We start from the raw sequence: 20943 nt of genomic DNA on the forward strand, positions 1-20943 counted from the left end.
ATCGAGGTTTCTCTTTAAAGGGATAATATATTCTGTTTTACCACAAAAACGGCAGTTATAGCTATTATTCTGATATCTGAGCTGGTCTTCAGACCACGTGACCTCCATTGATGGCTATACTCTGTTATAATCTCTTAAAAGATTTTAACATAAAAACAAACTTAAAAAAAAAACAAAAAAAAAAAAAAAACAGGGACTAACTTTGAATGTAAAAATGGATTCATTAACCATTGGTAGGTATGAGAAAATTGTTGTTTGCTGCAGGAAAATTCATTTTTGGCCGAAACGAAGAGTTATTATCCCTTTAACTGCTTTCAGGTCAGAAAGAAGTTGCTATATGATTAAGGTTAAAACCGGTGACTTTGTAAGCCCGCAAGCCTGGGCCGATACATATACATTAATATTATTGTATTATGTATTATATTTGTGTATATTCGGCATTGTCACGAAAATAAATCTATTTAACTAACTATAAATGACATTTTTAAATGTTGGAAAGGTATGGGAAACGGTAATGCTGCTTATCACATTGACTTGTGGCACTCGCGGTTAACATGGGTTAGTGTCCCATCGGATGGATATGAAGTTATTGTATATAATACTTATTATAGATGGTCTCGTCCAAAATAAGGAATATTGGCGGCGTGAATTAAGGCCGCGTGTTGACAAGTGCGATCGATCGGCTATATGGCCGACGTAATGAACATAGAAGGTAAAGCACACAATCAACCGGGTTGTTGTTAATTAAAGAATGGGACTGCCAATAAATTACTGCTATTTCAGTATCCAACTGGGGCGAGAAATCTTACCGTCACGAAAAGAATTTGGTATGCATTGGCTTATATCCTTTGTAAAACGGTCCGTGTAGTCGGTATTTAAAGTGCTGTAAATGAGGATTTTTCAAAATGAGCATAAAAAGTCAATACTGAATAATGTGAATGGAGAAACGCTAAATTTCAAACGGAAAAATGATTTGCAGAATTGAAAATCACGCAAGAAAGTAATTTTGCGTTTTCATCAAATTGGAAATCCAATTTTAGTTGTTGTTTTTTGTCCGTTTTTCCTGTGTTCTAGTACAGTAACTTTTGTTCCTAATGTCAATGGCAGTCAAATATATTCGAATTATCCCTTTAATGTATTCCACTATATAACAGAAGGCTGCTTACCGGGTCAGCATGAGACGAACCGTGATGAGATAAAACCATAACTGAGGTCACAAGCTACCAGTCCGTGTATTTCAAACTTCTTTACCTTTGTGTCACCTTTTTATCGCTTATATTACTCAAGATCAAATACTTTTTTCTTTGAATAGATGGCGTTTGTTAATGATAATTGAAACCAGAATTGTGACATCAAAACACCGGAGTTGGCATGTGCATGTCCGCGCGTTTGTGTGCGTGCCTCTTTTACAGATAGATACCAATAGCGCAACAAAAACATGGAAAACAGAATATAGTAATCTTTAGCAGCCGCGTAGGCAAATGTTATCGTTAAAAAGGTTATTTGTGATTTATCATTTTGTATTTGCATTTCGAAAAGCACACAGAAAGGGGAAAAACAAAGTTTGTTTTTCTACAATGTTCTTGAATGAAAAAAAGGGAAGTTTACATTTGACATTAGTAGACCAATAACTGAGTGAAGTATTCCCCGTTAATAATCGTCACTTACGCCAAAATAAAAAAGGTCTGTAAGCAATCATTTTGAAGGCGGAGAGCTGTTTCGTTTGAAAGTTACCATTTATTCGCTGTTCTTTTTGTCAACAAGATAGCGTGTAGAAAAAAGACATAAAAGTTCGGGCCAATACAACATTTTCAAAGTTGAAGACGGTAGCATATAGAGTATTGCATATACTACTTACTATATTTGCAAACACAGTATAAAGGACGCATTAGTCGACTGAAAAATATGTATATGCATTTTAGATAGTCTGTTCGTCTGTTCAGTGATAATGGTAAATGTTTGAATTACAGTATCAATTTAAAAATAGATTAAGAGTGCAAAAATGGACAAAACACGATATGAGTGATTAAATGAGTTGAAAAATGCACATACATGAGCAAGAAAATGGATTCGTTAAATACTCTCTCTCACTATCACGAGCGCGTACGTCGCCGTGCACGCACACACACACAAACACACACACACACACACACACACACACACACTGTTTACGGTTGAAAGAACAATGCTGCATTCACAGTTATAAAAAAAGAGCACCTGTGCTACCCTGTTTTCCGGAGCACCTTGATCGATACTTGTTTTAAATACCCTTGTACATGTAAGATTACGCAACAAGAGCGAGGTCCAGCTTAGAATATTATTCATGAATATTCTAAGTTCATAGCATTATTTCACGCGTGAACTTATTGCACTGTCCATATTCTTTGTGTAGTCTCAAAATTTATGTATAATGTTATATAGGATTTAACTTTCCTCCAATTGGCTAAACCAAATAAGATTGCTCTCCGTGCGATTGGACCGTCAGTTGGTGCCCCTTGTAAATTGTTTGAAGCACTTGAAGTTCGCCTCGGTCTGTCCAAAATACCATGTCTGGATTTACCTCTTGTAGAACATACTTGTCTCAGCAATTTAAATACGCTTAACTGAGCGTTCTGGCTCCCTGAGTCGTCGACTTTTTCGCTTTTCTTGTGTAACATTTCACAGGGCTAAGCCAATACCATTAATCCCAATAGATTTCATTCCATTTCTTCTCATTAATAAATGTCTATTTTTGACCGATTCGCTCCTTTTAATCTTCTCAGTACCCTAAAGCTTGATTCTTATTGGGGGAGAGCCTCTGCAATTTTCAAATTTTGTACAAAATTGCACGCAAAAACCTGATGACTTTTTTTCACTGGGTGTCAGTCTCCACCGCCGTGGTGAAGCACGTGACGGACGTTACCTCCTTGGAGAGTCTTTTGTGGCAACAGTTGTGGTGTTTTTACTTGAACTGGTGGTCATTGTCACTGTTTTACTCTGTAAAGATAATTGCAAGGACATAATGAAGTGTTTTCATTTTAGGAAACTGTTCGTATTACATGGTTATTAATACATAAATCATTATCATTCCATACAATCTGTTCTCAACCTGATTATTATTTTTATAAAATGTAGCCAAATGGCCCAAAATATACTGTCGAAACAAAACTGGAAAATAATGGGATTTAAAGAAAACCAAGGTCTTACAACTATTTAAATTTATTATCTTATCTTATTATACTCTATTTATATATTTATGCATTCTTACTATTTTTACTCAAGAGCTACACAAATATGTAAACCGTTATACCTGTTGTGTCGGCACGGTGGCGTTTGTTGGCTTTGGCGCCGGAGTTGAACAAAATATGGGATCCTCCTCTTTGCTGTACTTCCCCACGTCCACTAGGATGATAGTGAAGAGCCGGAAGTCACCCTTTTTTATTACGTCATACTTCACAGTTGACAGGCCATCCGTCTTAATACGCCGCTTAACCGTTTTGATTGCACACGCTCTGCAAATATATAAAAAGTTGAGTTTGATAAATTTGGTAACGTTTTGGTAATCAAATCCAGGTGCGTACCCAGGGGGGTTCGGGGGGGGGGGTCGAAAGACCTCCCCCCCCCCTCCTTTTTCGCCGGGAAAAGGCCCCCTCTGGGTAAAATTTAATCAAGGTACACGAAGATATCATGGTAAAAGGTCCACTTCTTTAAAAAAAGAAAAACCTTTTGTAATTGCTGGCTACGGGCCTGAAATCCAATATTTCGTCTGGAAGATGGCAAAATCCAATTGCAGATAATCATTGTCCTTTAAACATGTGAAGGATTAGCTTGAAAATGTGTGCTAGAAAAGACCAGAGATTGCATAGCCATGTCTTCAAATATTTTTTCTTGTAAACTTCCATTCACGTCCACACGCTCTGCTTTATCATTTTCTCGCTGATGCACACATTTGTGACGGGCGAGGTAAGGGGGGTGACTCTGAAATGCTCACTGAACCCCCTCCCTACCCTCTACCAGGGCCACAGATTGATTTTTCACTAGATATTCACAGATAATGTCCCTGGTTAAATATGGTCAATCTTTTAACTGTGACTGTGGCTGGTGCCTTTAATATCTGCAGCCTTGGAAGAGGGTACCCCCTCCCCTTGTAAATGCTTTTGAGGTGTCTTACATACACAAGTGCCTTAACGTAAAGTACTAAATAAATAAGCGGTAAATGACAGAAAAAGACTCAAAAGTGTGTTCGAATGTAAAACATACTACACGTCTCGCACGTTTGTGTAAGCTGTCGTGATTTGTACTCACATGTTTTTGTAAGGCATGGTATATTTCCGCTTGGTGTGTTTCATCATTTTGTACCGCCCCACGCCCGGGCCAGGCCGCTCCAGTGTCACGCCCGAAATGTCCAATCTACAAGACGGAGAAACAATAACATTAAGTCAACTTTATCATATTGTCTGCACAAGGTTTTATAGTTATCTGTATGGCCTGCAGATTAGTAAGCTCAACACTTTAGAGCAAATTAACGAAGGGAAACAGTCTATGAAACATTTTATTTCAAATTTGGAATGGTGATATATTGGACCATTTATTGCATAAAAGAAAGACATGTCCTTCATTAAGAGGGAACAACAAATCTAAAATTTCAACAATAAAGACTCATCGTTTTAGAAAATATTTCATAAATTATATCTTTTTTCGATTTGCAATTTTACTGAATAAACTAATTTCATTTATCAAGAAATGGTAAATTCGACAGATGAAGACTCGTATCCAACATGTCACTCAATTTTAAGATACGTTTACTGGAAATTTCAGTCAAACAAGGCAAAAAATTTTAATAATAAGTACATATCAAGAAAGTTTTGGGTTGTACTTGAAAGTAACATTGTAGCATGCTTCTTGCAGATTTTTCACCATTAAATTATATCTAAGATACAGAATATTGATCGACCAGCCTATTAAATATAACTCTTCGAAGACATGCCTACATGAAAATGCACAAACACATATATCTTATCTAGTGGAAGTCATAAACACCTATTTTATACCCTTTGCTCACGCAATAACTTTTTTATAAACGTGTTTCTCTCTCTTTAATCGTGTGCTCTAAATCATAAAACGCTTGATACGCCTCCAACCTACCTGACGGATGAACAAAAACATAATTGGCGCACTTGCACGTCAGCTCAGAATATATTCGACATACATATAAACAAGATACCGGCGGTCATAAATGAGTATTCGTACCTCTGAAACATTTCATCGTCTTCTCCTCCCCATCCCCAGAGGGCGTTAGTGTAGCCATTGACCAGTTCAAAGTGCTCCTTGGGGAACGCTAGGGCGCCACCTACCAACGCCCAATATGGGAGCCTGGAAAACAACACACCATTTAACAATCAGATTACATAGCATATCTTAATAAGTAACCTTCTCGTTCGGATAATTTTGATAGAGATACTGAAATTGGCCTTAAATGAGCCATGACAGGGTCGACCATAACCTGCTAATCTGACAAATATCCTCAGTGTGAACGTTAAGTTTATAATTCTTTATTATAAAATTCTTTCCTTTTCCTGTCCTGGTTCTCGACTGCGTCGATTAAGGCAGGATTTATATTTCCTGTAGTACATAGAATGACATTAGCTTAAAGGGATAATAACTCTTCGTATGAGATTTTTATTTCACAATAAAAACTTTGTGAATAACTCACAGAAATATAATATATTCTGTTTTACCACAAAGACGGCAGTTATAGCTTTTATTCTGATATCTGAGTTGGTCTTCAGACCACGTGACCTCCATTGATGGCTATACTCTGTTATAATCTCTTAAAAGATTTTAACAAAAAAAAAACAAACTTAAAAAAAACAAAACAAAAAAATTAGGGACTAACTTTGAATGTAAAAATGGATTCATTAACCATTGGTAAGTATGAGAAAATTGTTGTTTGCTGCAGGAAAATTCATTTTTTGGCCAAAACGAAGAGTTATTATCCCTTTAACACAGAATAATGACATAAATGTAATATTGATTTCATGGCTTTCTAAATTTAAAGTTTTGTTCACAGCAGGCTTAACTTTCACCTTTTCTGGTCTAAACATGACATACACATTGCATAATTAGTGATGCGTCAATTCTCCCTATTATTTAGACGAGGCACAATCTCGTCGTTTTGTGATGCAGTTATTTTGGGTGATCTACAAAGCCATGCAATCGGGTTAAAGATTTCTAAAGGCAATCATTGTTTAGGCAATCTGATTATCTTGTTTTCATATTCTGAATAGGTCTCTATCGAACCTGGAGTGAATGCTTATCAAATGGTTGTAAACAAAGACACAAAGAATTGGTTTGTACTGAATGCTCTTATAGATGACATTTCTCTAAAATAAATCATTTTACCCACACTGCTGGATTATTCCTAAAAAACACACGTTTTAAACTATGACTGAGGTCCCTTACCGAGATCGATCTAACTAAACGAAAATTAATTACCCCCTAGCAACTTTAGTAGGTGTGACAGACATCTAAGTCGCTTAAGTTGTTGCAATTTAGCGAAAATCCCCTCGGAGATAGATCGATCCACAGTGAGTACGACAGGGTCTGGGAATGGTCCCTAGCAGAGCTAAGCATGACGAAGTCAATCTTTTGGCACCTGCTCAGGGTTATGGAACAACCCGCACAATGAATTATACCATTTTGAAGTGGTCGGTGTTCGTATACACTATCATAAAAATCTTTTCATTTGCCTAATGATATTAGGTTTGTTATCATGGCTTTTCAAACTATTAATGGCCTTTGAATGACACTTGGAACCGAAGCAAAGTGCTCTGATGGTCATTATTTATGTATGATGGCCCTGTAATTGTGAGGGTATGGTGGTAATGATGTCAAGACATGGCAGCCTAGCGTGAACATCTTCTATTAGTTGCGAAAAGAATTTTTTAATCGGGGTCTCTTCAGGCGCATTTTTACTGCACTAGTGACGGATCCACTGAGTGCCTTACTAAGAACGCGTTTCTAAACATCCTCGCCACTTGCCATGGAACCACAGTTAATGTCACAAGGATCGTTAAATACTTCCCGCTTGCCAAGTAACCAAAATTAACCCAACTACAGTGTCAAAAAATAGACTCCCTCTTGTACGCTTAAGGTAATAACGCGATATAAGTTGAGTTGCCATAAGTGGTCCGGAAATGCGATTGTAACAAGTTTATGGCGATTGACCTAAAACAATGTGGTAGCGCACCCCCAAAATGGCCCCTTTCTGACATAGTTTGGGTGAGTTAAATATAGGAAAGAAGGGTGAGTGGTGGGTAAAATGGTAGTTTATTTTTTAACAGAGTTGTCCTTTGAGAAACAGGCCCAGGCTCTCAAATAGCATAATAAAGCAATTTAGCTCTAGGGTTGCACTATACATAAGAACTTTTACGATATACATGCATACACTTCCAGCTTCATTTTCTGTAGCCTTTTCGGTAGTTGGTCCATAGTGTGAACTATTTGCTGATAACATAAAGGCACATGTGGCTATTGTTCAAAGGGAAATCTTACTTGTATTTTCCTTACCCATCCCTGCGACATTTCCTTTCGTTAAAATGTGAAGTTGGTAGAATTTAAAGAAATCTGTATTCTATGTTAATCTACTCAAATGTGTACCCTGAAATCTGTGTAATTGTATGAAAGGGTTAATTGCTGACAATGGTAGTTTATATAAACAAAATAGTGATCTTACTTGTATTTAAATGTGTCCACTCCCGGCGACAAATGTCTCGGTTGTATTGGGCAGCTGTAGATATTCCGGTCATCTTCGAGCAGCATATCTATGTCATGGAATATTACACAGTCGAATGAGAACATCTTTACGGCCTCTGCGTACCCGGCATTCATGATACGACCCTTGTTGAATTCAGCACCATCTGTCTGAAACAATCAAAATAAAAACGAGCTACATCATTAAAATACGCCAAAGTTTCCATTTGACCTGATTTTACGACTTGAGTGTTTTGATTGGTTGTATTATTGTATCAATTTCATACCCAGTCCTATGTGAATGCAATTAAACAATGTTCGATATTTAATTTTTGTCTCGATTCCGAATATGCGCGCGATCATTTTAAATGGCTTAATGGTAAACATTTAATCAAAGCTTCACGAAGATTTTGTTTTTTGCAAATAACAGGATAAAAAAACAGCAGGTATTTCTTCCCACAAATTAAGGCACAAAATACAAAATAAATATAACTTATTAATAGGGAAGTTGAATTTTTTAAAAAGAACTTTTGGTGCAAAACAGATAAGCTATGCGATGACCAGATGGCTTGTAAGACTTACTTGTTCGACTACCACGATCCTATAGTCGAGTTTCTGGCGTTGAAGAATAGGATGATAATGTTCTAGCCATCGTAGCAAGTGTTCCCATCGATTTCTGTATGGCAAAATGATAAGCACGCGAGATCTCGAGACACAGTCACGTGGTTTCCAGTGACCGCCTGGCAGAACGTCTGGATTTCTTTTTTCAATTTCTTCAAGTAATGAAGATGAGTTGACTTCTATAGACAGTCTTCCCTCTGTAAATGAAATTTTTATTTGAAATTATTTTGATGCGATCGTTTTAAAATCAGGTTTTCCAAGTAAAATAACCAAACACACAAATGTGAATAGGTGTAGGCCTAACATGTTGCTCAAATCAAGGCAGCGGCCAGTTTCAAAGAGGGGCTATAGCCCCAGCTTTTTTTTATAACTTTTAAAGCCCAAATTAGGTCTATTTTAGTTTAAGATAAATACACTTTAAGTAAGTCAATATCAGATATTAGTCACATCAAAAGCCTTTCTTTGTTATAAAACAGGCACAGCAGCCCACTAGGACTATAGATTAATCCTCTGTCGAAGTTGACAAAACTTTGGTAAAGAGGTTTAGACGACTGTTTGGGCTATAGCTAAATTCTAAAAGAGTCAACTACGCCTCTAATTGTCGAACTGTGCATATACATGTATTCAGCGCTCTGCGTGCGACAATGACTTAAAAAGAGAAGATATCTATAGAGAGATCATTTTAGACGATTTACTTTAAAGTGAAAATCCCCTGGACACTCCGATCTAACATAATGGAAATACCCCCCCCCCCTTCCATTGCCCTTCACAAATATATAACAATTAAATTTCTGTTAAGACACGAATTTTTACTGAGAGAAACAGCTGCAGTTTTACCAAATAACCTTCGATAACACATGAATGTTTTATCTGTACTTTGCAAAATCACTACCTCAGCACCGTATCTGGTTATTACATAATATCAATCTGTCTATCTACGTTGGCCAACCAATTGTTTGGGTTTCGATCAGGATATTGGAAATGCCGCTTCGCGTAACTAACCAATGGTCTCAATCAGAACAGGGGACTAACTAGCCCGAGGGTCAAACATGGCCGACCCACTTGGTATATCTATTCAGTGTCTATTAGTGGATTAGACGGCAAGCTTTGAAGTAGTTCGCCATATTTGTCCCTTGACCTATTAGTCCCCTACTCCGAATGGGGCCAATGAGTCACAAGCCTCCGTGATCCTGTTCTGGGATAGGGACGAGTTATCTGGTCTGAGTAAACAACAGACAACTGTCGGTGACTTAACCGCTTATTTGTCTTGATTAATTATCTTATTTTGAGTACCGATGTCTTGACTGTAAGCTCAATGTTTGCCAAACGTGTCAAGAGATGAGAACGAATGCCGGAAAATAAATATTCGGTGATAACTTTATCTTGTAATCAGACACAGTGGTCACTTCTTGGAAACCGCACTTTGGGCACTTCTTGGAAACCGCACTTTGGGCACTTCTTGGAATCCCAATACAGGTGATCAAATTTATATCGTGGGGGTGGCTTTTTTTTTATTTCCGAGAGAGAGAGAGAGAGAGAGAGAGAGAAGGGGGAGGGAGAGAGAGGGGTGGAGTGAGCGATTAGAGTGGTTTTGCACCCCCTCCGCATTTCATAACCATCATTCCCCCATATTTCGGCATCCAACATGAATCCACAGAACTACGTAAAATACTGTGAAGATAAAATATTTTTTCCTCAAAAATCATAAAAAAATCCCTCCAATAAATGTTTATCTGAAATATAAATAATGGCGTTATTACATTTTTTGAGCATGAAAGGTGGCAACCATTCAATTTCACATAGGTAATCATGAAATAAATCAATTGCACTGATTGAAACTCGAACACGCAAGCTTTAATTGATGTCTTTATTTGATTTACCTCTCTGTTCTCGCATGTTGATGCTTAAAAAAGATAACGCCGAGGTTTAAAATTACTTTTTTTCTAATGTTATTTGGATAGGATAAACACATCATTTATCAATGATTCAATTGTTGCGTGAACTAGATGCACCCTGCGTCTCAAATGGCACTGAGACCTCCTCTCTCACCTATCAGCACGGCCCTGCTGTTTACAGTGTCTTATTAAAATCAGGGTGACTATCACAGTCTGCGTGTGTGCATGCGTGCGTGCGTGCATGTATACTCGTCTGCTTGAGTGTGTTTTCAAGTTTCTAGGTTAATAACGTGTCATTTTCGAAGATTGCGTTATTCTAAATCGCGCTTTTCACATACAAAACGACGCTTTGAAGTAAAATACGATACTATATCCCACTAAAACACATGTTCAGGAAACAGTACCATTACTGAACGTTGAATTGCGTCGATAAAATGTCTAATGATTCCACATTACCCGGTGTAAATGTAGTTCTGCTTCTAATGAATCGCCCAAGCAAGATATCTCATTTTCACAGTAACCCAGGAAAGGTACAATGTAGTCCCATAGGAGGATAATCTGTGCAGGCAACCAACCAAGAATTGTGATTACAATTGGTAAAATGATCGATGGAAGTTGAACATTTTCTTGATCCGGTGTTTGCGGATAAGGACATAAGAATTCATTAGGCGCTTGAAATGAATGCATTTTACGAGTTTGGAAAATGTGAATTTTGTATAACCTCAAAATGTGGTTCCGCCATTCTCTCTTCCAGGTGCCCTCCACGCTGTTACAAAATTGGACGAAAAAGCTCTGGAAGATAGTAGTTTCATAAAAGTAGTATTCAAGCTACTTCTGGTCCGTTTATTTATTTATTTATTTATTTTGCGCCATTGACCGTTTGTTGATGTCAGCGTAGTAGCAGAATTCAACGCGCATCATACTGTTTCATTTTCTACTTAAATACTGAAACATTCTGTATGTAGTCCGTTTTCTGGGTGTAGCCATTCCTCATGAATGTCAATGAAAGGTATTAAACTTGTAAATAAAGAGCTCAGCTGTGAACTAGTAGATGAGAGAGAGAGAGAGAGATAGTTTCTACTGCCTGTACTGCGATTTGGCAGGTCAAACAATTTCTGTTTCGACATACCTAAATATTAATAACGGCATTTCTTTCTTATCAATTTATGTCCATTGATTGTGTTGTTCTATTTGCCCAAATGCTGTGAAACCTGCATATTTTGATGGTGGTTTTGTATTAAGCAGGGAATACGAAGGCTAGACATTGCAAAAGGTTTTATCCAAAAAAAAAATTTGAAAATGTGTCTGTTCAAATGCAAATCGCTTTGAATTCAAATCACAAAAGATTGTAGACTACTTTGGCGTTCAAAATGCCGGACCATTTTTTGTAGTCTGATGGAAACAAAGCGATTTTTCGGGTAAACTGTAAACATATTGGGATTTGATAGTTTGTATCTTTGTTCATCCTACGAAAGGGGCGTCACTTCACGTCAACGATTTATCCACATTTAGTAACGACGCTATATATGACACCGGGAAGTAGGCCTAACTACAATGGGGATGACACCATTCGTGTATGATTAATCCACCGCTTGTCTGGAAATCTTAATCGCTTAAATATTTACAATACGCGTTCAACAAGTTACTCAAATATCTCAGTGCGACATAAAAGTATCGTAAGCTTAATGTGCATCCATATTGATTGTACGCTTAAACAAGGCAGCAAAGCTGTCCAATGTACACACAAAAAAGCAGAAAATAAATGATGCACAAAATACGTTATTATGTCAATTTCGATGCAATATTGCATAATGCTGAACAGCAAAATCAACACCAAATTTTGATAACGCAACAGGTAACACGGATATTAAGACTAGAAGAACAGAGCGGCGATACCGCCGACGAATATTGTACCACCAGCGAGATTAAGCTCGTTCAAGTTAAATGGTAGCTATGAATGTATCTGTTTAAGTTGTGGAAAATAGGAGCTAGTAAATGTGTGAAGTGCATTTTATGTTGCAAAGTAAGTAAAAGGTCAAATTCAAGGTCACATTAAGATGCCCAACATATTACTTCCTATTCGAGTTCAATATTAATTATATCTTTTTTTAGATATAAGGGATACCAAATTTGCAAACTTCATTCCCCATTGAAAAGTAAGTCAGATCCAAAGTCACAGTTAGATGTCCAATATATGATTTTCTATTCATGTTCTATAGTTACTATGGGCGTATCTATGCTAGATTGGAGATATACGGGTTTGGAATTTGGAAACTGCATTCATGGCGAAAAGTAAGACAAAGGTCAACTTCAAAGTCAAATTAAGTTTGCCCATGTATGAGTTACTATTTAAGTTCAAAAGTAACTTTAACACACACACACACACAGCAACTTTCTACTGTCTACGATAAGGCAGTTCAAACAATTTCTGTTACGACATACCCGAATATCAATTACAGCATTTATTTCTTATCAGTTTATGCCCATTGATTGTGTTGCTCTAAAGTTAATTTGAAAAAATATGTGAAACATGCGTTTTTTGATGATAGTTTTGTACTAAGCAGGGTGTACCAAGGCAAGACATTGCAAAGCCTTTTGAAAATGCCTCTGCTTAAATGCAAAATCGCATTGAATTCAAATCACAAAACATTGTGGCTGACTAAAGCATTTAATAAAAACATATATGTTTACGGCGATGGTTATCTGTAATTTCTTTTGTGTGATCATATTTTCATGTTGAAGACTACTTTAAAAAGATTTTGAGTCACAACTATTATTTTAGATTGGCTCATTTTCGATATTTGATTGAGAATGTTATTACCATACTGAACGTAACGATACACCATTGTATGTCATTGGTCTTGTAAACATCAGATATTGCTTGATTTTTATCATATCACAAGAAATATGTCAAATAAGACATGACATTATTACATACGCTGCAGGGCTGGTGTGTAGGTACGTAGAACACCTTGTCATGGCGTCCAGATATGGAGAGGTCAAGCGTGCCAATCGCGGTTATTATCCGTCAAGCTCTTACGTGTGAGGAGTCATGCTAATACATTCCTCTTGGTATCAGCGAGTTTTAATAACTTGATTCTGCCTAAGTTAATACACTTATATTACTGACGAGTTGACCCCGCGACCGGTGCGACAAAGATGTATTCATATATTCATGCACGAAAAAAAAAAAAAAAGGTTGGCTTTTGGAGCCATTATACATGATGCGCCCAAGGCTGGCTGCATTACGTCAACGACACTATATGTAATGACAATAGAACAGAAAGGGTCGTCGAATTCAGAACAGCATCAGGTATTATCATGTTTATCAGCTCATTCGACAAGCAAAGGAGATCAATTATTCTGACATGATCCGTGAATGTAACGGTGACAACTAAGCAATTTTTAACAATGTTAACACCATCCTAGGCAAGAAAATGGGCCACACTACCCGCAGCAGAATCTCTTTGAAGGACTTGGCGAATACCTTGAGTAACTTTTTCAAAACTAAAGTTAGTGACATCTATGCTAAACTCAATGATCTGGAAAAACCTGTCACATGTTCATCAGTCTCTCCACGCCGGGATTTCTCTTAGAACCACAATCACCACTGCCAGTGTTTCCCATGGCAACTGCTGATAAATTGATAACAATTATCAATAACTCAAAAAAAAAAAAAAAAAAAAAAAACTGTAGCTTAGACCCAATACCAACACCATCGCTAATTCAGATTGATCACCCACATTGTAAACACTTTCCCGGATATGCTGAAATCTGGAATTGTTTCACCTTTACTAAAAAAAACCAACCTTGATCCTGACTTTATACTTAACTATAGACCTATATCAAACCCTCATTTCTTTCAAAGGTGATTGAAAAGCTGCATTCAGAACAGCGGACTAAATATGGCGACCCACTAAAAAGCTTGCCGTCTAATCCGCTTATAGACACTGAATAGATTCCCCATGGGGAAGTATTCAAGTGGGTCGGCCATATTTGATCTGCAGACTAGTTAGTCTGCTGTTCTGACCTACATGAAAGGAAGACCACTTAATTCTGTAATGGTCTCTCCACCTCTTTCACGCCTCCACACGCATCGTCCCTGCAGGGGCACAGTAATTAAATCTCGGCTCGACCGTCGAGGGACGACGCGTGAGAGGCGCGTGAGAGGCGGAGAGACCATTACAGGATTAAGCGGTCTTCCTTTCATGTAGGTCCGCCATATTTAGGCCGTTAACCCGCTAGCACTCGGCTCTTCTCATTCTGAATGGCCCCTGGGTGTCAAAGATCAATCCATTACATTCCTTCGTTCATACCTCACTGGGAGTTCACAACAAATTTCGGTAAATGGCATATTTTCTGATCTTTCTGATTTTTCACAACTTGTTTTTGGGGTGCCCCAAGACAGTGTCCTTGGGACACTTTTCTTTTGCATTTATATCTGTCACTTGGTGCCATCTTACGTCATCAGAAACTTAGATACCACATGTACGCTGATGATACTCAGATCTATACTTGCTGTGACATGCAAAATCCTACGGATAAAGTTACCAACTGTGTGGCTGATATTCGCGCCTGGCTTATCAACAACAAACTGAAATTAAATGACGGAAAGACTGACTTTTTATTAATCACGCAACCACAAAACAAGCAATTTGCACAGAATCTACAACTTGAATTACCAGAGGGCACCGTTGTTGTGAACCAGTTACGATACGTGAAAAAAACCTGGGTGTCTACTTTGATTCCACTCTCTCCATGGATAGACAAATATCAAATATCACTCGATCATGTATTTTTAACATAAGAAACATCGGTGCTATTAGAAACTACCTGGATCAACCTTCTGCGGCAACAGTTATTTATGCGATGATCACCTTTCTTTTAGAATACTGCAACTCATTACTCAATGGCGTCTTTTAACGCGCACACCCAGGGAGACTCGCATTACACCCGTTTTAAAGCAGTTACACTGGCTTCCTATTAGACCACACATTTTATTCAGAATTTTAACTTTTATGCATGCATTTTTTTTTACCAATCAGCACCCCGGTACTACTGGTACAAAAACTGGTTCACCGTTATGCTCCAAAACGTAGTTTAAGATCACTTGACCAGTTTTTGCTCAAGCCATGTGATACCAGGTTGAGAACATACGGCGACAAAGCTCTCCAAGTCTATAGACCAAATGAATAGAACATTCTCCCAATATACTTAAAAACTATAGAGTCTGAGGACAATTAAAAAAAAAAATTAAAAACTTTTAAACTCAAAAGGTTTTATGACTGATTTGACTGGTTGTTATCTTTACATTGTACTATGTATTTTAATATCTTGTGATTTAATTGTCCATATATATTTATTTACTTTGTACTATACATTTTAATATCTTAATACCTTAACTACGTATTTATTTATTTATTGACTTTATTCTTCTTATACTGTTCATTTTACCCATGTAAAGTCTACTAAACTTTTTATATGGATTTTAGACTATAAATAATATTATTTTTATTATTACCACCAAACATTGTGGCGTAACTTAGAGTAGGCGAAAAATTGAGAGGAGACAGCTTGTTAAAGGCAAGAAAAAATAGGAAAAGCGATTCTAATTTCATTTTATTTCTATTTAATTTTCAACACGATTTTACTTGTGAGATATGTCGATGAATAAAAAAACAAATTATTTCTTACCATCATTACACATGAGGCAAGAAAAGCATATTTCATTGCAGCTCTTTCACCTCCATGTTTGACAGCAGTGAACAGACAGGCTAGCGAGCACTACCAGTATCCATGTACGGCCCCATTCAGAATAAGGGACTAACGAGTCAAATATGACGACCCAGAGAGAGAGAGAGAGAGAGAGAGAGAGAGAGAGAGAGAGAGAGAGAGAGAGAGAGAGAGAGAGAGAGAGCTTGTCGTCTTATCCGCTAACAGACACTGAATCGATATCCCGTGGGGAAGTATTCAAGTGGGTCGGCCATATTTGACCCTCGGACTAGTTAGTCCCCTATTCTGAATGGGGCCTAAGTTCCGTTGTTGCCCCAAGGAGAGCCTAACAACGTACCAACCTATATTATTTGAGAGTCAACCAATGGCCCGATAGAAGGATTGATTAATTTTAACCTTATCTACTTAAAGATGTCATTAATCTTCATAATTAGGTTTAATAGCAACCAGCCTTGTACGTGTATGTGTTTCTAACTTTGGTCAAAGAGTGACCTTTTGTTAAGGATAACCCGTGGACGACAAAGATGGTGACCGAGTTGGAGTTACTGGTTTTGATTTTGTGGTCTTTTAGATGTTTATGTGGATATAAAGTTTTAAAGCACGACGCCACACTGATTATAGGGTGTATAATTATATGACTACATAACATTTTGTTGTGGCGAAGACGACACACCCTGCTGCCTATTTAAGCTTTGTTTTCTTTTATCCGCATCTTTACCTGTTTATGTCTCGTCCTGAGGTGCATTCAAATTATACTCAAGTGAACATGAAATATGATATCATCCATTTTTCTATGTGACTTCTTGGAGCCCGAACAAATCTCAATGGCAAAAAGAAAAAAGAAAGAAAAAAAGAAAAAATTACTTATCTTAAGATGTGACAATGCGATGAGTAAGAAGGGTGGAAGAAGAAAAAACGTTTTCCTTGACACTTTGATGTCTATATCTAGTTATGAACCTAGCTTTTGTTGTTACGTAAACAACAAACTGCGTGATAACGTACCATAAGGTCATTCGGTAGCATATTTTATGAGCAAACAACCAATTCACGTATTTATCTGGACGTTGTGTAGGATTGAGTTAAAATACCGCGTAGAAAAACTTTTTTCAACAGTACATGGAATAGATGGGTCATACTTCTAATTTAATGGAAATAAATGCCTTAAATTAATTATCAGTTTTCCTTAACTTTCATTGGAATAACAACTATAAAACTGATCAATTCCAGGTCGTTAAGTTAAATTTCTAAAAGTCAATCTAATGTGTCCTGTGTTGGTCAAATGTGTTCAGGATACATACGTATATAATCAGTTTACAGGTCAAGTTGAGGACGTCAGGTTGTACAGAGGCACACAAGGTTGCTAAATTATTAAAATAAATTTAAAAAATGAGAAGCCATATCTCTGATTAAGAAGTACACCCGCCTCAAATGTATTTAGAAATGGACTTCTGCCTTGAAACCATATCATTCACCTTGTCCAATCAGTTTTAGTTATGAACCTGTGTCTAGAAGCCACTTAGCATTCAGTGTTGAAGACTTCTCTGAATTAAAGTAACCGCTCCGGCAACACACCGTGCTGGGAAGCCAATACTATGTAATTGTATATATGAAGATATGGAAAGATGGAAATAAATGAAGGGGTCAGTGGTCAATGTATACAGAGGACATTGTATGCTGATCCCTAGAAAACAAAACGTAATGTTAATTGTGTGAGGTGAATGGAACCTTGTATGCTATAATAAGACCCCACCGTCGATTTTTTTCTAGAGGTTACCGACCATCTGAACCAAGAAGTACAGTCAAGATTAACATAGACCGCATTCACAACGAGTTGAGCCATGGCTCTACAAATCCACGAACTAAATATGGCGGACGGACATGAAAGAAAAAATGCCTAATCTTTTGATAGTCTCTCCGCCTCTCACACGCCTCCCCATGTGTCGTCCCAATGGAGCCGAGATTTAATGACTGTACCCCCGCAGGGACGACGCCTGGTGCGGCGTGTGAGAGGCCTAGAGACTATTAAAAGATTAGGCAGTTTTTCTTTCATGTACGTCCGCCGTATTTAGTTCGTGGATTTGTAGAGCCATGTGGCTCAACTCGTTGTGAATGCGGTCATATACTTGTAGACTAGGATCCTTCGTTTTAGCGACTACTCAAGCCAACTGAATGACTTTATTATATTTGCATTACTTGACTTTTCACTCAATATCGTTTAAAATTAGATCGAGGCAACTTCGGCAAAGATAACTCCATGTGTTGCCTCTTAAAGTTTGAAAGTATATTGGTTTCGTTTGTTGAATCTTCCGTGAATCTCTCTCTCTCTCTCTCTCTCTCTCTCTCTCTCTCTCTTACCATTATAACCGGGTTGTTTTGTACCTAGGCTGTATTCCATCAGTTTAGCTCGCTATTTATGGCCCTAGCAGCATATGAAAACGAACGGAGTTTCAACTTGCCCTGGCAGTACCACCATGAAACACATGTTAACTTGCTTTGATAGGCAATTAAAGTAGCATTAATGTAGTCTAGTCTCATTAAAGGTATTCAAAACCAGCAATTTATGCGAATAAATAAAGGTACATCGTATTCAAAACCAGCAATTTATCCGAATAAATAAAGGTATATCGTATTCAAAACCAGCAAGTTATGCGAATAAATAAGCGCTAGACGCACGGTAAGGTTTCTAACTAACAATTGTTCTGAGTACCATAACTCATTTTGTCTACAACTTAACAAAGTATTACGCTGAACTGATGACTTACCTAGCTCTTTGGGGAGTAATGGGCATAACAGACTCTCTTCTTCTGCCTCCAGTGTGGTGTGATCGCTCTGATTGCTTTGAGCGTCAGGTATTTTAGAGATAGATTTCTGCGAGCTGTTGAAAGAGATGTGGAACCCAGTCCAGCCTGGGTTGACTATGTTTATGTATTGTCTTGTCCCTTCCATGGTGGACATCACCAACATTTGTATGGCGATGATTGCTATTCCTGAGATCAACAAATAAAAACGAACTCTTCCCGAAGCTCCAGGTCTTTTAAACATGGTGAACATTGGGGTGAAAACGCTACCCGCACCAGCCCCGAATAAGATCTGAGATATCCCACTCTGGGATTCTCTGTTATTCACAAGTAAGGCTTAGGCCACAAAGAAAACCAAGCCCAAAAAATTATGTCCTTGTCTACAAGGGGCCTGGTCCACGTTCTCGCACGCGTCCTACCTGTATTTAATAACCCGCTTTTACGGATATAACTTGATGTCATATACTAGGTACTGAGTGTGATCTGGGTCGATGTAAATCCACCTTACTGTGCCTTGTTGTGAAAAAAAAAATGAAAGCACTGTGTGTATGTATGTATATATATGCAGCGATTGTACTTGCTCTCACAATAAGACTTTCAAATTCTTGACTAGCTGTATTCTTCTGGCGTGTGCAACAGTCGTGGTCTGTTCTGAAATGAGTGACGCCTCCACGTCAAGCTACGCCCGATACGCTATCAGATAGATCTGATAGGACGGAGATATACATAGCGCTGGCTATTGTGAATTATACTGTGACTTTCTAGGAGTGCTCCATGACTTCAGTGCCTATCCCACGTGTACCTGTGACTGTGCCCATAAAGTGGAGGCATGAGTAATCCGTCTCTGATAAACCCGAGGACACGCCGGACATGCGTGGACCAAACGCGCTTCTAACAGGTGGCGCAGAATGCAAGGTTTCGAGATGTGGCCTCCTCGGGAGAAAATTAGGTATCCCTGACACGGTCAAGATTGATACTGCATAAGACGCGTGCCAAGACGCGTTCCTGTATGATGATGAATTGGAAATGTTGCAGCTGACGCTCTAAGCCCAGGAAAAATGGCCCCGTATCATGGCCGGGTACCAGCATGTCAAGATCAGAATTCACCCATCAGCATGAAAGATGTGTTGTGAAAAGAGAGCAGCTTTAACAAACTGCAGACATCGCGGTAACCCGGCCTCTGGCGAAGATTACATACATTTTCCTGGTTTTAAAAAACCTGAGCCAACAACAACAACATCAAAAAGCTCCATAAGCCATTTACGGCCTCGCCGAGGTAACCGTCTTATGGTTGATAAAAATTCCCCTGACGGCGGTCACTTTTTATATAGGTGCACCTGTTTAATTTGAGCGTCCGTAAGTGAAACATTGCGTGCGAGACGCTTTACAAGTAAAGGACATCCTAGGAAGTCGCCGGGTTCGCTGAAGGCCTTCAGTCGTCTTTGTTCTAGTATCCAGCCTATTACCCCACGTTGGCATGGCACTGAAGAAATTAACTCGGTTCAATTAATCGACCTGCCGCGGCGTGCAGTCAAGTAAATTACGTGCTGAACACGAGATTGGCAAAATGATTGTCTCGTTTTTGGCCCTAAGGTCGTCTTTATTTGCGCAGTTTAGTTAATCATTTTTTATTTTTGTTTAATTATTGAAAACAGTTGTCGCGAATTAAAAAAAACATTAATGTTACATATTCATAAAAAAAAAAAAGACGTGTGTCATCTCCCCTGTGCTGGGCACAGTTAACTTTTTAAGCATGAGTATGATATTCAGCGCATTTAAGCGCTATTTCCCCCAGTCACTAGCTTTAATTTCCAAGCGCGTGGTGACCTTTGGCTTATCGCAGGTCATTATACTTAATATGTGCATACTTTAAGTCTCTTTCTGTTTATATATACATATATATCTACGGTTGACCTTAGCGGATGAGCACATTGGAAAAGATAAAGTGAAGTGGTCTAATTGTGCGAAGGAATGAAAGGCAGGCACAACGTTTTTATTGTTAACAAAAGGGAAAAGTATTAGAAAATAATAATCGGTGAGAGAGAGAAGAGTAACCCACACAATACAGACCATTACGTGAACTTGAATAAAGATTCGGTCTTACCTGATTTCCTTACAGTGGAAATATGAAATCAACCTCAGTGAAAAGTGCCCTACTCTGTTTG

The 20943-nt window shown here is 38.1% G+C and overlaps 1 protein-coding gene across 2 annotated transcripts; it reads right to left on the minus strand.

Moving 5' to 3' along the window:
* Positions 1 to 1717: 1717 nt before the first annotated feature.
* Positions 1718 to 20280, minus strand: LOC106181689 (beta-1,4-galactosyltransferase 1). 2 transcript variants are annotated; one of them, XM_087014628.1, is made up of 8 exons: positions 18743 to 20280; positions 18336 to 18399; positions 8314 to 8549; positions 7715 to 7902; positions 5230 to 5352; positions 4285 to 4389; positions 3290 to 3491; positions 1718 to 2976 (listed from the first exon to the last, which is right to left on the minus strand). In XM_087014628.1, exons 2-8 carry the CDS (start codon positions 18373 to 18375, stop codon positions 2899 to 2901), a joined length of 972 nt encoding a protein of 323 aa, XP_086870754.1. In that variant the 5' UTR covers positions 18376 to 18399; positions 18743 to 20280; the 3' UTR covers positions 1718 to 2898. The 2 variants fall into 2 exon arrangements, with proteins under 2 accessions (XP_086870754.1, XP_013421598.2); XM_013566144.3 differs by lacking the exon at positions 18336 to 18399 and having other exon boundaries at positions 18743 to 20271.
* Positions 20281 to 20943: the final 663 nt, after the last annotated feature.

This window comes from Lingula anatina, chromosome 6 (genome assembly GCF_051362555.1).
Source record: "Lingula anatina isolate TDL-2025a chromosome 6, LinAna3.0, whole genome shotgun sequence".
In the NCBI taxonomy this organism is placed as follows: Eukaryota; Metazoa; Brachiopoda; class Lingulata; order Lingulida; family Lingulidae; genus Lingula; species Lingula anatina.